We start from the raw sequence: 15,998 nt of genomic DNA on the forward strand, positions 1-15,998 counted from the left end.
CTCTCTCTCTCTTCTCTCTCTCTCTCTCTTGATTAAAAATATCCTCAGCTGATTTGGATTTCGCTGCTCCACTTAGCAGCAGACCTCAAACGGGTTACAGGCTTGAGTTATAACCGGTTCCTTCTCTCTGCGTGCCTTTTTCAACACTGTTGGTTGCCCCCCCACACACACACACACGGATCATATCAGCGAGTCAATGACAGCTTTATTGCTTCCCTTTTCAACTGAGTGACGCTGCGTACGTGTGATGAATGACTGTTTTTTATTTTTTTAACTCATTAAATGATGCTTCATTTTATTAGCAGAGCAGTTAGCATGCAGCTCAAATAGCTTGACAGAGTTGATTTCTAGAGTAGCTTTATACAAGGAAATGAAGCTCAAAGTGCTTCTCAGGTAAAATACAACACAATGACACTGATTAAAAGCAGATGAAATCAATATGTCGTCAGCTGTAGAGTAATCCATCGTTTCAGAGCATATTAAATGAATGTAGAACGTCTGCTTCTGATGGATTTACTAACATGACTGTGTTTATAAAGTCAGCAGTAGATGATCAGAGAACTCGTGACGGATGTAAAACCACACAACCAAAAAAAAGTTGTGATCCTGACTGTAATGTGACCTCTCTCTTTTACTCTCCCCCTTCTCCTTCTTTCTCTCTCTCTCTATCCCTCCCCCTTCTCCTTCTTTCTCTCTCTCTCTATCCCTCCCCCTTCTCCTTCTTTCTCTCTCTCTATCCCTCCCCTTCTCCTTCTTTCTCTCTCTCTCTATCCCTCCCCCCTTCTCCTTCTTTCTCTCTCTCTATCCTCCCCCTTCTCCTTCTTTCTCTCTCTCTCTATCCCTCCCCCCCTCTCCTTCTTTCACTCTCTCTATCCCTCCCCCTTCTCCTCCTTTCTTTCTTTCTCTTCTCCTTCTTTCTGTCTCTCTCCTCCTTTCTGTCTCTCTTTCTCTCCTCCTTCTTTCTGTCTCTCTCTCTCTCTCTCTCTCTCTCTCTCTCTCTCTCTCTCTCTCTCTCTCTCTCTCTCTCTCTCTCTCTCTCTCTCTCTCTCTCTCTCTCTCTCTCTCTCCTCTCTCTTCGCTCTCTCCTCTCTCTCTCTCTCTCTCTCTCTCTCTCTCTCTTTCTTCCCCCCCCCCCCCCCCCCCAGTACTTTTGCCTCAGTGATCAGCAGCCTGTTGGCAGTCGCCTGGATCGGACAGCAGGTGCACACCTGTTCCTCACCTACCTGATCGGTGAGGTGTTTAACTAGCACACACACTTTCAATAACCTCATTCATCCCTTTTTTACTCTCTGCAGGATAAACATCAACACTTGCTGCTTTTATTGTAATCTAAGTTTATTTATATATCACATTTAAATCAACCTCAGTTAACCAACGTGCTGTTACGAGCTAAAGAACACTTATGATGATTTAAAACTTTCTATAAGGTAGACTGTTGCTCCAGGTTTGGAGCCAGTCTGTTTTAGAACCGGGGTGTCAAACATGCAAGGCTCAAAATGAAAGAAATAATTCCAGTTTTTCACACTAATGTCTCTTACTCTGAAATTTGATGACTTTTCCTAAAGTCTCCCAAAAGTCATGGACCTCAGGAATGTTTAACCCTTTACATCCTGTTCATATTCTCTCCTCTCAATATGTTCCCCTCCATAAAAAGTGTCTCTACTAAATGTTGAAGCTCAGATGTGCTTAGAAAGCATCAATAGTCAATAATCTGACTGATCAATAAATGTGATTAAAGCTTGATTCATGTTCCAGAGAGCAGAGAGAGTGTATTTTTTTAGCTCCTATCACAATATCATGAAAATATAACATAGCAATAATGATTGAAATGATGAAAATGATCCTCATACCTATCTTATTAAAACTGAAACACATGTCAGTAGATGAGGCTCACAGTAAGGCACAGTAAGGGTTAAAAAGACCAAGCATGAATAATCCATAATCACTTTTCTTTACTGTAGCACTCGATGATGTCAGCGTGTCCTTCCAGATCACATGACCTCAGCACCAGGAAGTCAGCTGATTTATTTGGCAGTGGGACCGATCAATACCTCTCACTGAGTCTGAGCTGCTCTTTATTAATTGAGACTTTAAATCAGAGGCGTCAAACTCATTTTAGTAAAGTCACATAATAACCTACAAATAATATATATATTTATATCTTTAATATAATAAACATCGATTTACTGTGTAAAATGAACACTTTCTACAATATTATGTCTTTTTTCTTTTTTTTTAAGTAAAGTTTTATTTATAAAGCACATTTAAAAACGACCTCAGTTGAACCAAAGTGCTGCACAGTTATTAAAATACAATATAATAAATAATGTAAAAGATTGTTTTGCACAGAAGCTGCGTGACAACATGCAGAGTTTATTTTTGGTTTTACATCTTGACTATCACAATATCACTTCCTGTTTTATGTAAGACATGAAAATATAACACAGCAATAAATCATTTAAATGATTATTGAACTGTATGGAACCATAAGTCTGATTTAACAAAAAGCCAAACATTTGTAGCAGCGAGACAAAGGAAGTTTAACATCATATAATATTTTCTGTGTTTGTGCATTTTGAGCCACTCATCAAATTTCAGAGTAAAAGACATTTGTGGTGTTTTTACAGCTGTATGTAAGTTAACCGATAAAAAGGAGCTGCAGCCCAAACATGACTCTGCACATTATGAGTCAGTTGTTGCACATCTGTATGATCATTTATTTAAAAATCAACCCTGAAACAAGAAGTCCTCAGAACTATTTATAATATAACATTTTTGTGCATTTTGTGAACTTCAGGAAATCAAATCATCAAATTTCAGAGTAAAAGACATTTGGGGTGTTTTTCAGTCTATGTAAAGTCATCCAGCGGGCCGGGTTGGTCCCGTTGTCGGGGCCGGTTCTGGTCCACGGGCCGTATGTTTGACACCCATCTGTCACACAGAGGACAAAGAGTCCTGTCAGTCAGCAGCACCTCGGGGTGAAGCGACAGTTAGTGACTCAGCCAATCAGCAGCTAACTTAAATGAAACAGAGGGGGGACAGCTGACTGCAGAGTGAGGGGGGGGGGGACGACAGCTGACTGGGGGGGGACGACGACTTGCTGACTGCAGGAGGGGAGGGGGGGACGATGACTAGCTGACTGCAGAGGGGAGGGGGGGGGCAGCTGGCTGCAGAGGGAGGGGGGGGACAGCGGGGACAGCTGACTGCAGAGGGGGGACGACTTGCTGACTGCAGGAGGGGAGGGGGGGACGATGACGAGCTGACTGCAGAGGGGGGGACCAGCTGACTGCAGAGGGGGGGGGGACCCAGCTGACTGCAGGTGGGGGGGGGGAGCAGCTGACTCCCAAACAACAGTTTATCTTAGTCCCTCAGTTCTTATCGCTGCCTTCATGCTTCAGGGAGCTGGAGCTGCTTTTTAAGAAGAGCACCCAGTCTGCCTTCTCAACGGGTGCTCAGCTGTTCACATCCCCCCCCCCCCCCCCGAGGCTCCGTGCTGCCTTCAGGTGACCTAAGATTTAAGAGCTTTTGTTCTTCAGAGTGCAGCAAACCTCTCCTGTTGTTGTTGTTGAGGAAGTGAGGAGTTAGTCAGCAGCAGCATGAAGTACATCATGAGCTCCTTCTGAAAGCAGCTCGCAGCGTTTCTACGGCAACTAAATATTTTAGAGTGCAGGAAACAAAAAGACTTTAAATCAAATCAGTGATGTGGCATTAATTATAAATAGTTTCCTCCTCTCCTAACAGCTCATCTTGTTCCTGTCACATTATTAAAAGTAGCTCATATTAAACATATTAAACATTCAGAAGTGATTTATCCAAGTTCAACCAGGGGGCCGTATCACAGCCGGGGGGGGGGGGGGGGGGGGGGGTCAAACGGGCCACATACAGCCCACTTTGATCTGATAGAGGCCAGACCGTTAAAAAGATGGGAGGGAAGAGGGCCGGATTGGACCCTTTTCCTGGCCGGTTCTGGCCCACGGGCCTCATGTTTGACCCCCCATGTATTAGAGTATGTCCCGAGGGTCCAGCGGTGGTCTCTCACTGACACACCTGACTCTAATGAAGTGGTATCAGGTGTGTGTGTGTGTGTGGGGGGGGGGTTAGAGAGAGAGACCTGAAACATGCAGCAGAGTCACTAAGTATTCACTCTGTATTTATAGAGCAGCGTTCATACAGGAGACGAGATCCAACTCATTTTATAGAGACAAAAAAAAAATAGACTCTTTAGTAAAGAAGTTTTTAAAATGACACAAATGAAAAAGCCTGATTAACCCTTTATTGGGCAAATAATTATATTTGGTAACTTCTGTAAATATCCTTCCTTCTTTCCTTCCTCCCTGCCTTCTTTCTTCCCTTCCTCTTTTCCTTTCTCCCTCATTCTTCCCTCATTTCTTATTTCCTCCCTTCCTTCCATCCGTCCTTCCTCCCTCCCTCCTTCTCTCCTCCCTTCCTTCTTTCCTTCCTCCGTCCTTCCTTCCTTCTGTTCTTCCTCCCTCCCTCCTTCTCTCCTCCCTTCCTTCTTTCCTTCCTCTGTCCTTCTTTTCCTTACTTCCATCTGTTCTTCCTCCCTCCCTCCCTCCTTCTCTCCTCCCTTCCTTCATTTCCTTCCTCCATCCCCCTTTCTTCCTCCTTCCTTCCTTCCTTCCTTCCTTCCTTCCTTCCTTCTTTCTTCCCTTCCTCCCTCCCTCCTTCTCTCTTTCTTTCCTCCCCCCTTCCTTCCTTCTTTCCTCCCCCCCTCCTTCCTTCCTTCCTTCCTTCCTTCCTTCCAGTGTCCTATAAAGGGTTAAATAAATATGTTCATCTCATCATTTTTCAATATTAGAGAGAATTATATTGACTGTTTCTAATAGTGTGTGTGTGTGTGTGTGTGTGTGTGTGTGTGTGTGTGTTAATGGGGTGGACAAAATATTAGGAACACCAGTCAATATAATGCAACCCAGTGCATCACCAACCACTTAATACAACCTCAGTAATAAACATAAAGTAGAATTATCTCCTTCCTGACAACACATATAAACTTTATAAATCTATATTTGGTCCTAAATGTGTGGGTTTTTGTTTTTTTGTTTTTTTGCAGTGAGCTTCCTGCTGCTCCTGCCAGGCCTGAACCAGCACGGCATCATCTCCAAGTACACCTCCATGGCCAAGAGGGAGATCAACAAACTGCTCAAACAGAAGGAGAAGAAGAACGAGTAGAAGGAAAACCCAAACGTGTTGCGGATGAAGAACGGAAAGTGGAAGGAAGTCATTTGAAGAAGAAGAAGAAAAGAAGAAGAGAGCTGCGTCCTCGCTCTCAGCCACAGATCAAATCCCACTTTTATTATTATTATTATTTTTATTTGTTTTCACACATTGGATAAGTTTCATTTCTCTCTCTCTCTCTCTCTCATGCACTCTTTAACATTTCAACAACCCCAACACACACCTGGTGACTTTTTCTTTTTTCTTTTTTTTAAATTATCTGCCACATGAAGGTTACCTGAGTTCACACACACACACACAGCACTGAATCATTCTCACACACACCGACACACACACACGCTGACACACACTTTCCCCCTCTACATGTACGCACAGTTCAAAACTCCTTCTGTTTCTTTAGTTTTTGAGCGTGCTTCGGTTTTTTTAAGATGTCAGTAATGCTTTTTGTTTTGTTTTTTAAGCCATTCCCTCGACTTTAGACATAAAGAAGTGACTACTGAGCAGGTTTTTTTTTTTTTTTTTCTTGGTAGCATTACTGCATCATTTTTAAACCTCACATAGATTCCTCCGCAAAACAAAGATCGTTAAGTGTTTTTTTTTTTTTGGTCTTTTTTTTTTTTTTTTTTTTGTCTGCCTCCTCTGCTTTGGTTGTATTTAAATATTTAGCAACAAAGGAAAAAGAGAAAACTGGATTCATAGCAGAGTTTTTTTTTTTTTTTTTTTTTTTCTAGATCCAAGCCTACTGCTGTACCGCTGCTAGCTGTGGACTCTGTGGTCTCTTAGCGCTTATCATACAAACAAAAAAAAAAAGAGAAAAAAACTCCCACAGTTTGCCCCCTGCTGTGGGCTCTGTGTGTAAATACGTCTCCTTATGTGCGTCCTTTTCCTTTTTTTTGTTTTTATTTGTCTCGAGTCTTTTTTTTTTTTTTTTTTTTCCTCTTCATTTCTCTGGTCTCATCACTGTCTTTCAACTCATTTCATTATATGTGTTTATTGGACATCTTTATGAAAAATGAAAATAAAGTTCAATTTAAATTAATTCTTTGATTTTGAGCAGCAGTTTTTTTTAATTTTATTTAAAGATTGTTGGAACTTAAACTACAAACTTTTGGTGGAAAATGGAAGAAATGTGTTTTTTAAATTTTCACTTTCCCCCGTGGCTCTTTTTTTTTTTTTTTTTTTTTAGATAAGTCTTAAATGTAGTTTTTGATATTCAAGGTCTAAAAAAATGCTAATGTCTGGAACTGTAGGAGTGAAGGTGTTAAATTTGATGTGAGTGTAGTTTATATTTGTTCAGTTTATTTTATTTTACACAAACCAACCAACTTATTAAAGTAAAAAATAATCACCAGTTGGAATTATAATGAAACTAATCATTAGCTCCATTTAACCCACTACAACAGTAAAATCCTGCTTTTACATTATCTTTATTTTTTCCTGTTTTAAAGGGTTTTAAACTCATTAAATTTGTTATTTAAAAATGTGCAGATCTCCTGTTTGTGGAGTTCCTGTTTAGTTTCTCATGTAAACGATGCAGCATTTAAAAAAAAAAAAAAAAAAAAAGTTTGCAAATGTTTCATGAGGAAGAAAATGCTTTTAACACAAGCATCAATGATCAGATCACATTGATTTAATAAAAAAAAAAACTAGGCACATTTACTCAAGTTCTGGATTTAAAGGTAGGGTTGGTAATGTTGGAAAGCTAGCAAGAGAGCTAGCAAGATTTGAAAATAGGACCTCCTCCTGCCTCCTCTAAGCTCAACCCCGCTGCTCCCCCTCCCGTCAGTGAGTCCGTCCAAGCCACGCCCCCACAAACTGGAACGCGCACACTGCTGCAGGGAGGAGAGGAGAGCTACGAGCTAGCCATTTCCAAGTATTTTGGACAACAACCAAACAGTCTCATGTCTCATTTACCTGTAAGTAAACTATATTATTATGTTTTTTGTTTGTTTTATAGCACATCAGTCTGTGCAGATTCAGATCCGGGACCCCGGTCTGAATCTGCTGAATCTCCCCAAGGATACGGCTGGATTCAGACCCATCAGCTAAATTACATTGTAATAATTGTTACGTGTTTTTCACTGACAAACGTGTATTTTATGTTTTTATTAGTCACGTAGCATATCTGCTATGTTTTTTATTGACAATTATGCAGGGTGATGCAGAAGTGTTAGGAAAGTCAATTTGAGCCAATATCTCAATTTTACTATAAAAAATAGTTAGACACTTATGCTACTAGGCTAACGCTATGTTTGTTGTTTCATTGTTAGAGTTTACACGATGAGAGCACTGGCTCAGACCCGAGCTACAGTCCTGAACCGAGCACGTCTTCAGCTCCAAGGGGACGCGGTCGTGCTAGAGCCAGAGGAGGCCGTGCTAGAGGGGGTGCAAGGGGCAGAGGCCGAGGAACTTGAGGTCAAGGACGTGGAGCAAGCCGGACTGCGACCGGAGAGCTTTTACAAGATGAGGATATTCAACGAGTGGAGAATCTGCAAGCTCAAAGAATTGCAGATGAGCAGGTAGCCTTTCTAAAATAGCCTCTTTTTTCCTGATCTCAACATTATCAAGAACTGTAAACAATGACCTGCCATTTACTGTGAACACAACACTTCTGAGTTTATTGTCATTCATAAACTGTTAAAGAATATAATACTATAATATAAACACATGAAACTTTTAACTCTGGTCCGGCAACATACCAAAAATATAATAAATTAAATTACAATATTAGTAATAATAAAGGACAAGATGGTGAGAGTCTAATCTTCTTGATGAACTATTTTTTACAGGCTAGAATTGAACAACTGAGATTGGAAGAATCTCATCAGTTGCTTCAGATCAAGGGACCCAAGCCTCATGTTTGATGTCCTGCAGATGCTCCTCCACCAGGCCCTCCAGCTCCACGTCTACCTACATGGTGTGTGTGCAGGAAGTGCTGAGATGCCCACAGATCTAGAAAAAAAGTGCTGTGGGCAACAACCTGCTTCCTAACCCTAAACCTCACCTGGAAGTATACATTTTACATTTTAAATTTGGTCTTTTATTTATATTTTGTCAGTTTTTAATAAAAATTTGAAAATGATGAATGCCTTTCATTTGACTATTTCTGCAACAGAAGCAATATATTTTCTCACCACCACATTAAAAATAAGTGATTACAGAATAATTACAACAAAATTGGTATAACCCTTTTTATTGTTACATAAATAATCTGTACATTTTCAACATGAGTGTATCTACACATTGGAAAAGGTGTTTCCAGGTAAGGCAGACAGGTCAGGCTGTGTGTAGGGAGTATTTGTCAGCGGTGGTGATCTACTCCTTTGGTAGTGATTTACCTTTAGGAAGAATATCACAATTACACATCTGACAATAATGAATACATTTTTGAGATAATCAAAGAATAAGAATACTTAGAGCTTTATTTCCCATTTCTTTTGCACATAATTATGTTAGAACTTCTTCATCAAACTACAATATTGTAAGAAAACTCACCTAGGCCTCTGCTGAGTTGGGTCTGCAAAAGCTGTATGCTTTTGAGCTTAGTGTGGGTAGCATACTAGAGGTGTCAACGAGGGGGGTAGCTGCAGTAATGGCTGGGCTGGGGGAGGGACAGATGTCTGCTCAAACCAGTTGAAGAATTAACATCATCTCATCACGTCATCTCTGTGAAGATTACAAAATTAGAAAATACTGTCAACATACATTTACCCTTCATTCATAGAGGACAAAACACAGAACTTTTTATATGTAGAAATAGAAGTCTTGGGTTTGGCAGTTGGACCAAAGGAGCATAAAGATTGATATAAACTGTTGAGAAGATCCTCAGTTTGTTTCTATCCTCTCTGCATAGCATCTACCAGAGTATAGTCCATAGACAAGCTTGTAGCATGATCAATTACTCCACCAACACCACACACAGTTAGAGGTACAACTTATGCTAGCTGTGTTTTATTTTAGCGCTGATGGTTGTTGTTGTTGATGTTAACAACTCAGTGTGAAGTGCTGGACCTCCTAAGGTGAAGGACAGGTTTTATCCTCAAGCCATCACTAACATTTACTCAATGTCTGTATAATGATATAGCAGATATCACTGATAACACATATTGTATGTGCAATAATGCTGTTTTCTGAAGTACCTCAAATGGCACTTTGAGGCACATAAAACAGAAAAAGCTAGATATGAAAGACATATATTTATATCCCAAAGACATATTCATAGCAGCAGCAGCAAGTTGAACTCACCGGTCGGACAGAGACTCAGAAACAATAGTTGAACTGGAGGGAGAGTAGGTCTCATCAATCCGTGTTTAGACGGCGTCGAGGTTGATCGGTCCTTCTCATGGCTATGAAAACATAGATGAGCTACATCACCACAGTTGTAACGTGTAAAAGCCAATATACGTAGGTCTTTTTATCACAGTAATAATACAGACACTGAAGACTAGGGTAGAGTAATATCTTTCAAATTAATATACTAGTATAATCTATTCAATACTGGCGTCACCGACCCGTTTTAAACACACAGCAAAGCTAATATTAGCATTACGCTAATACAAGCTACAAAAGTAGCTACGTTAGCATAACTTACATATATATAACAAATCCTCCCCGAAGCAAAACAAATCATTACCTGTCCAACAGAAAGAGAGCAACCTCGGCATCACTGTTCAGGCCCTTCAGATCCCTCAGTTGTCTCCACCGCTCAAATGCTACTCCGATGTTGATTCTTGTTTGACCTCTTGCTTTATCCAGAGCCTTTTTATTAGCAGTCCTTTCCTCCTCCGGCTTCTCTTTCTTCCCCTTTTCTCTGGACGAGCCGTTACAAGTAGACGTGCAAGTGGTATTTTCTCAGCCATTGCTCTTAAATAAATATTACATCCGTATTCGGTAGTTCTGCAGAGAGGTGTGCTGGTTTTTCTGGCAACAGCGACAGGTGAAGACTGTGCACGCGCGCAGTAGGCAGGGAGAGAGGGGGGCGGGGCGTAGACTGTATGCGGAAGCAAAACTAGACATGAAGCCACCTGATTGGTTTTTTCTGTTCGCACCGAACGGCTCGGATTGGTCGGGGTTTTATCAGTCCTGTGGCCGCTACAGAGCTCTGATTTTTTCCGTTCCTTTTTCTAAAGCCATAATGTATTAATACCTTTCATAATAGAAGGACCATTTCTCCCAGTATAACAAAAAGTGTTTCTGAACAGGATTACCAACCCTACCTTTAAGTACAATTTAAGGCCGCTTTCTATTTCAACATTTATTTTAACAGCTTTAGTTATTTTGCAGATTTATATTAAAAGGTAGAATGAGCAGAACAACGCCATCTAGTGTCTCGAAATCGTAGTCGCAACAACTAAAATAATTCCGGCAGTCGGGTTGCCAGGTCCGGTGCCGAGTGCGTCAGTCGATTAGCCAGCGTCATATCAAGTGATGAGTCATACAGGGTAACGACTAATTTTGACCAATTAATTTTACAACAGTATTTAACGTTAGCCAGTCTTCAATTGGAAGTCTTTCTTTGAGTAGTGTGTAATCGATTAGCTAGCTAGCTCCCAACTCAAAATGATTGCTTGTTTCTGTAGCCTGATCGGCGTGAGCAGACCAGTCAGTAAACTACACGATAACCCATAATGCATTTCGTTCCTACCCAAGCTGAAATCAGCAGGCTGAAGCGGATTTTATTTTAGCTCTAACTCTGTAAATATACCACTTTATCCACATGTGTAACCTTTTTAGGCGAGAAAGTAAAGTAGCCTTTTAGATCCACAATGTGACGCTAATTTGCTAAAATAACATCTGCTTAAAGTTTTGCTCCTGCGAATTCGGAGCCGCTCAAGTTAGCCGTAGCGAGTAACGCACTTCCGGTCATTTTCACAAAATAAAACACCCGTTGCCTTTTATTATTAAGAAAACCATAACGATAGAGTTGGTGCTTTTTATCTTGAAAACAGGAAGCGAACATAACCTCGCTGTAACTGACTTGAAACCACCGAGGTACATTACATTGTAACGCCAGTGGGAGTAGCAGTTAAACCTGGGGAGCGTACCTATGTTCCCTGATCGCGGCTAACTCGGTTGCTAGCTCGGCGGCTAACTCATCTGCTAACTCGGCGGCTAACTCAGCTAACTGGTTAACTGTAGACGGGATCATCCCAATATGTTCCCCGGTCAAATACAAAGCGGGGAACATAGGGATGATCCCCTAATGATGTAGCAATACAGTCATACTGCACATCAAATTAAATGGGAGAAACTCCGCTACAAGCACGCCATTTTTACACACACCAAACCCAACTCAAACACCAAGCATATTAATGATCAAATATCAAAATCCGAATAGTGTCAGAAAGTCAACCCACTCTCCACATTTCCATTGCTACCGTTTTGATACTTCATGGTACACAAACATATAGCATCTCATATGCAAGCTAAGACCCTGGCGAGTTCAACAGTACCACTATTATTACCCTCCGACACAAACTCAGTGAACCAGCAGCCAAACAATACAAAGGTAAACAACCACTTATTTACAGCGACTAACAGAAATTCTGTCTTACCTTCGAAGTTTTGTGATGAAAAGTTGTATTTGAGAGCAAAAAACGCTGGTTTTAGTAAGTCCAACACGGCTCTGCTTGTTTACAACTCCATTTCACCCAGTGCCAGCCTACAGTAGCTGCACCGGAACAACAGACAACCCTGGCAACCCGCACTTCCGGTCGCTAATTGGCTGGTACAATGTACACAGAACGTCATTGTCGAACCCGTGAAAAAATGTTAAAAATATGAATTCAGACTAAAAATTTTTTTTAAGGAAAAATTTAAGTACAATTTAAGGCCCTTTTCTACTTCCACATTTATTTTAACAGCTTTAGTTATTTTGCAGATTTATATTAAGTAACAAATATGATCAACAAATACATACAGATTAATTATCAATGTAAAGTAAATAAATTAGACGTCTCCATAGTTATATCCCACATTAGGAGTAATCATTCTGCTGCTTCTGTGCTTCTAAAAAAAAGGATCTTTGAGTTTCTTCAGAATAAGATGGCGAAACAGACGCAGCTGTGGAATGAAGCAATTTCCTTCAGACTCTGTCGACATTCCTGCGATTGCAATAAAGATGAATATTTACTGTGAAGGTGAGAAAAACCTCGTTTGCTACACTTACATCCTGCAAACGTGATCAAACAAGAAAAACACAAAAAATCTGAATCTTTACCAGGAAGAAGAAATACTTGAATTTAGTTAAAATTACTGATAAAAAAATGTAAAAATACTCAAAGAGTAGAAGTACTGCAGTATTATAGTGATGTAGTATGTAGTATTACAGTAAAAGTACTGCAGTATTATAGTGATGTAGTATGCAGTATTACAGTAAAAGTACTGCAGTATTATAGTGATGTAGTATGCAGTATTACAGTAAAAGTACTGCAGTATTATAGTGATGTAGTATGTAGTATTACAGTAAAAGTACTGCAGTATTATAGTGATGTAGTATGTAGTATTACAGTAAAAGTACTGCAGTATTATAGTGATGTAGTATGCAGTATTACAGTAAAAGTACTGCAGTATTATAGTGATGTAGTATGCAGTATTACAGTAAAAGTACTGCAGTATTATAGTGATGTAGTATGCAGTATTACAGTAAAAGTAGTGATATATTATTATATATGACATCATTAGATTATTAATAGTGAAGCATCAGTGTTAGAGCAGCATGTTACTGTTGTAGCTGCTGGAGGTGGAGCTAGTTTATACTACTTTATATACAGTTAGCTAGTTTACACTACTTTATATACAGTTAGCTAGTTTACACTACTTTATATACAGTTAGCTAGTTTATACTACTTTATATACAGTTAGCTAGTTTACACTACTTTATATACAGTTAGCTAGTTTATACTACTTTATATACAGTTAGCTAGTTTATACTACTTTATATACAGTTAGCTAGTTTATACTACTTTATATACAGTTAGCTAGTTTACACTACTTTATATACAGTTAGCTAGTTTACACTACTTTATATAGTTAGCTAGTTTATACTACTTTATATACAGCTAGCTAGTTTACACTACTTTATATACAGTTAGCTAGTTTACACTACTTTATATAGTTAGCTAGTTTATACTACTTTATATACAGTTAGCTAGTTTACTACTTTATATACAGTTAGCTAGTTTACACTACTTTATATAGTTAGCTAGTTTATACTACTTTATATACAGTTAGCTAGTTTATACTACTTTATATACAGTTAGCTAGTTTACACTACTTTATATACAGTTAGCTAGTTTATACTACTTTATATACAGTTAGCTAGTTTATACTACTTTATATACAGTTAGCTAGTTTATACTACTTTATATACAGTTAGCTAGTTTATACTACTTTATATACAGTTAGCTAGTTTATACTACTTTATATACAGTTAGCTAGTTTATACTACTTTATATACAGTTAGCTAGTTTATACTACTTTATATACAGTTAGCTAGTTTATACTAAAATTGTTTAAAATCCTCAGGTCAAGGAAGGACAGGAGGAAGGATGGAAGGAAAGAGTAAGGAGGGAGGGTGCAAGGAAGGAGGGAGGGAAGGAAAGAAGGAAAGGAGTCAGGAGGGAGGGTGGGAGGAAGGAGGGAGGGAAGGAAGGACAGGAAAGAAGGAAGAGAGGAAAAGTGGAAGGAAGTAAGAAGAGAAGCAAAGGAAGGAAGGAAGGAAGGCAGTAAGGAGGGAGGGAGGAAGAGAGGAAAAGTGGAAGGAAGTAAGAAGAGAAGGAAAGGAAGGAAGGAAGGAAGGCAGTAAGGAGGGAGGGAGGGAGAGAGGAAAAGAGTAAGGAGAAAAGGAAGGGAGGGAGGAGGGAAGTAAGGAGAAAAGGAAGGAAGTAAGTAAGGAGGGAAGGAAAGGAAGGAAGGGAGTAAGGAGGGAGGGAGGAAAAGAGGAAGGAAGGAAGGAAAGGAAAGAGGGAGCAAAGAAAGAGGGAAGCAGGGAAGGAAAGAAGGAAAGAAAGAAAGAGCTAAAAAATATAAGAATAAAGAAATGTCCGAGTCGCCGTTTGGTTTTTATCAACGCTTTCATTTGAAAAGCAGAACATGCACAATACAAAACCAACTCAGTAATAAATACACTAGTAGAGAGAATACAACACACACACACATGGAGCCTCATTTACAGCCAGACAACCGAAGCCTCCATACACAGAAATCACTTTCACCGTGAAAAAGAAATAAAACTTCTTCTTCTTCTTCTTCTTCTCTCTTCTTCTTCTTTTCTGTTGCCGACATTTTTAATATTACAGGAAGTAGTTTTAATAACCCTCCTGTTGTGTTCGAGTCCATGAAGGAAGGGAGGAAGGGAGGAAGGGAGTAAAGGAAAGAAGGCAGGGAGAGAGGGAGGGAGGAAGGGAGGAAGGAAGGAGAGAGAAAGGAAGGAACGACAGAAGGAAGAAAAGGGGATGGAGGACGGAAGGAAGGAAGGGAGGAAAGGAAATAAGGAAGGTAGGAAGGAAGGATGGAAGGATGGAGGAAAGAAGTAAGTAAGGAAGGAAGGTAGGAGGGAGGGAGGGAGGAAACACGGACATAGGAAAGAAGGAAGGAAGGAAGGACGGAGGAAAGAAGTAAGGAAGGTAGGAGGAAGGGAGGAAAGAAGGAGAGAAGAAGAAAGAGGAAGGTAGGGGGGAGGGAGGACAGAAGGAAGAAGGAGGGGAGATGGAGGAAGGGAAGAAAGAGAGAAGAAGGAAAGAAAGAGAGGAGAGAGGAAGCACAGATGGAAGTAAGGAAGGAAGGTAGGAGGGAGGGAGGAAAGAAGGAGAGAAGAAGAAAGAGAGGAAGGTAGGGGGGAGGAAGGACAGAAGGAAGGAAGAAAGGGAGATGGAGGAAGGGAAGAAAGAGAGAAGGAGAGAGGAAGCACAGATGGAAGGAAGGAAGGTAGGAGGGAGGGAGGAAAGAAGGAGAGAAGAAGAAAGAGAGGAAGGTAGGGGGAGGAAGGACAGAAGGAAGGAAGAAGGGGAGATGGAGGAAGGGAAGAAAGAGAGAAGGAGAGAGGAAGCACAGATGGAAGGAAGGAAGGTAGGAGGGAGGGAGGAAAGAAGGAGAGAAGAAGAAAGAGAGGGAGGTAGGGGGAGGAAGGACAGAAGGAAGGAAGAAAGGGAGATGGAGCAAGGGAAGAAAGAGAGAAGAAGGAAAGAAAGAGAGAAGGAGAGAGGAAGCACAGATGGAAGGAAGGAAGGAAGGAAGGAAGGAGGAGAGAAGTAAGGAAGGAAAGAAGGTAGGAGGGAGGGAGGAAAGAAGGAGAGAAGAAGAAAGAGAGGACGGTAGGGGGGAGGAAAGACAGAAGGAAGGAAGAAAGGGAGATGGAGCAAGGGAAGAAAGAGAGAAGAAGGAAAGAAAGAGAGAAGGAGAGAGGAAGCACAGATGGAAGGAAGGAAGGAAGGAAGGAAGGAATGACGGAGGGAAGAAGTAAGGAAGGAAAGAAGGTAGGAGGGAGGGAGGAAAGAAGGAGAGAAGAAGAAAGAGGACGGTAGGGGGGAGGAAGGACAGAAGGAAGGAAGAAAGGGAGATGGAGGAAGGGAAGAAAGAGAGAAGGAGAGAGGAAGCACAGATGGAAGGAAGGAAGGTAGGAGGGAGGGAGGAAAGAAGGAGAGAAGAAGAAAGAGAGGAAGGTAGGGGGAGGAAGGACAGAAGGAAGGAAGAAGGGGAGATGGAGGAAGGGAAGAAAGAGAGAAGGAGAGAGGAAGCACAGATGGAAGGAAGGAAGGTAGGAGGGAGGGAGGAAAGAAGGAGAGAAGAAGAAAGAGAGG

General features: G+C 40.7%; 1 protein-coding gene across 1 annotated transcript in view; it reads left to right on the forward strand.

Annotated features, from left to right (window-relative positions):
- The window catches only part of arl6ip1 (ADP-ribosylation factor-like 6 interacting protein 1), a 15,758-nt gene extending 9,520 nt beyond the window's left edge, over positions 1 to 6,238 (forward strand). Inside the window, 1 exon segment of the mRNA XM_053338175.1 lies at positions 5,075 to 6,238. Coding sequence (XP_053194150.1) covers positions 5,075 to 5,193 — 119 coding nt within the window. The 3' untranslated portion in view covers positions 5,194 to 6,238.
- The last annotated feature ends 9,760 nt before the right edge of the window (positions 6,239 to 15,998 follow it).

Source organism: Scomber japonicus, chromosome 18 (assembly GCF_027409825.1).
Source record: "Scomber japonicus isolate fScoJap1 chromosome 18, fScoJap1.pri, whole genome shotgun sequence".
NCBI classification, from domain to species: domain Eukaryota; kingdom Metazoa; phylum Chordata; class Actinopteri; order Scombriformes; family Scombridae; genus Scomber; species Scomber japonicus.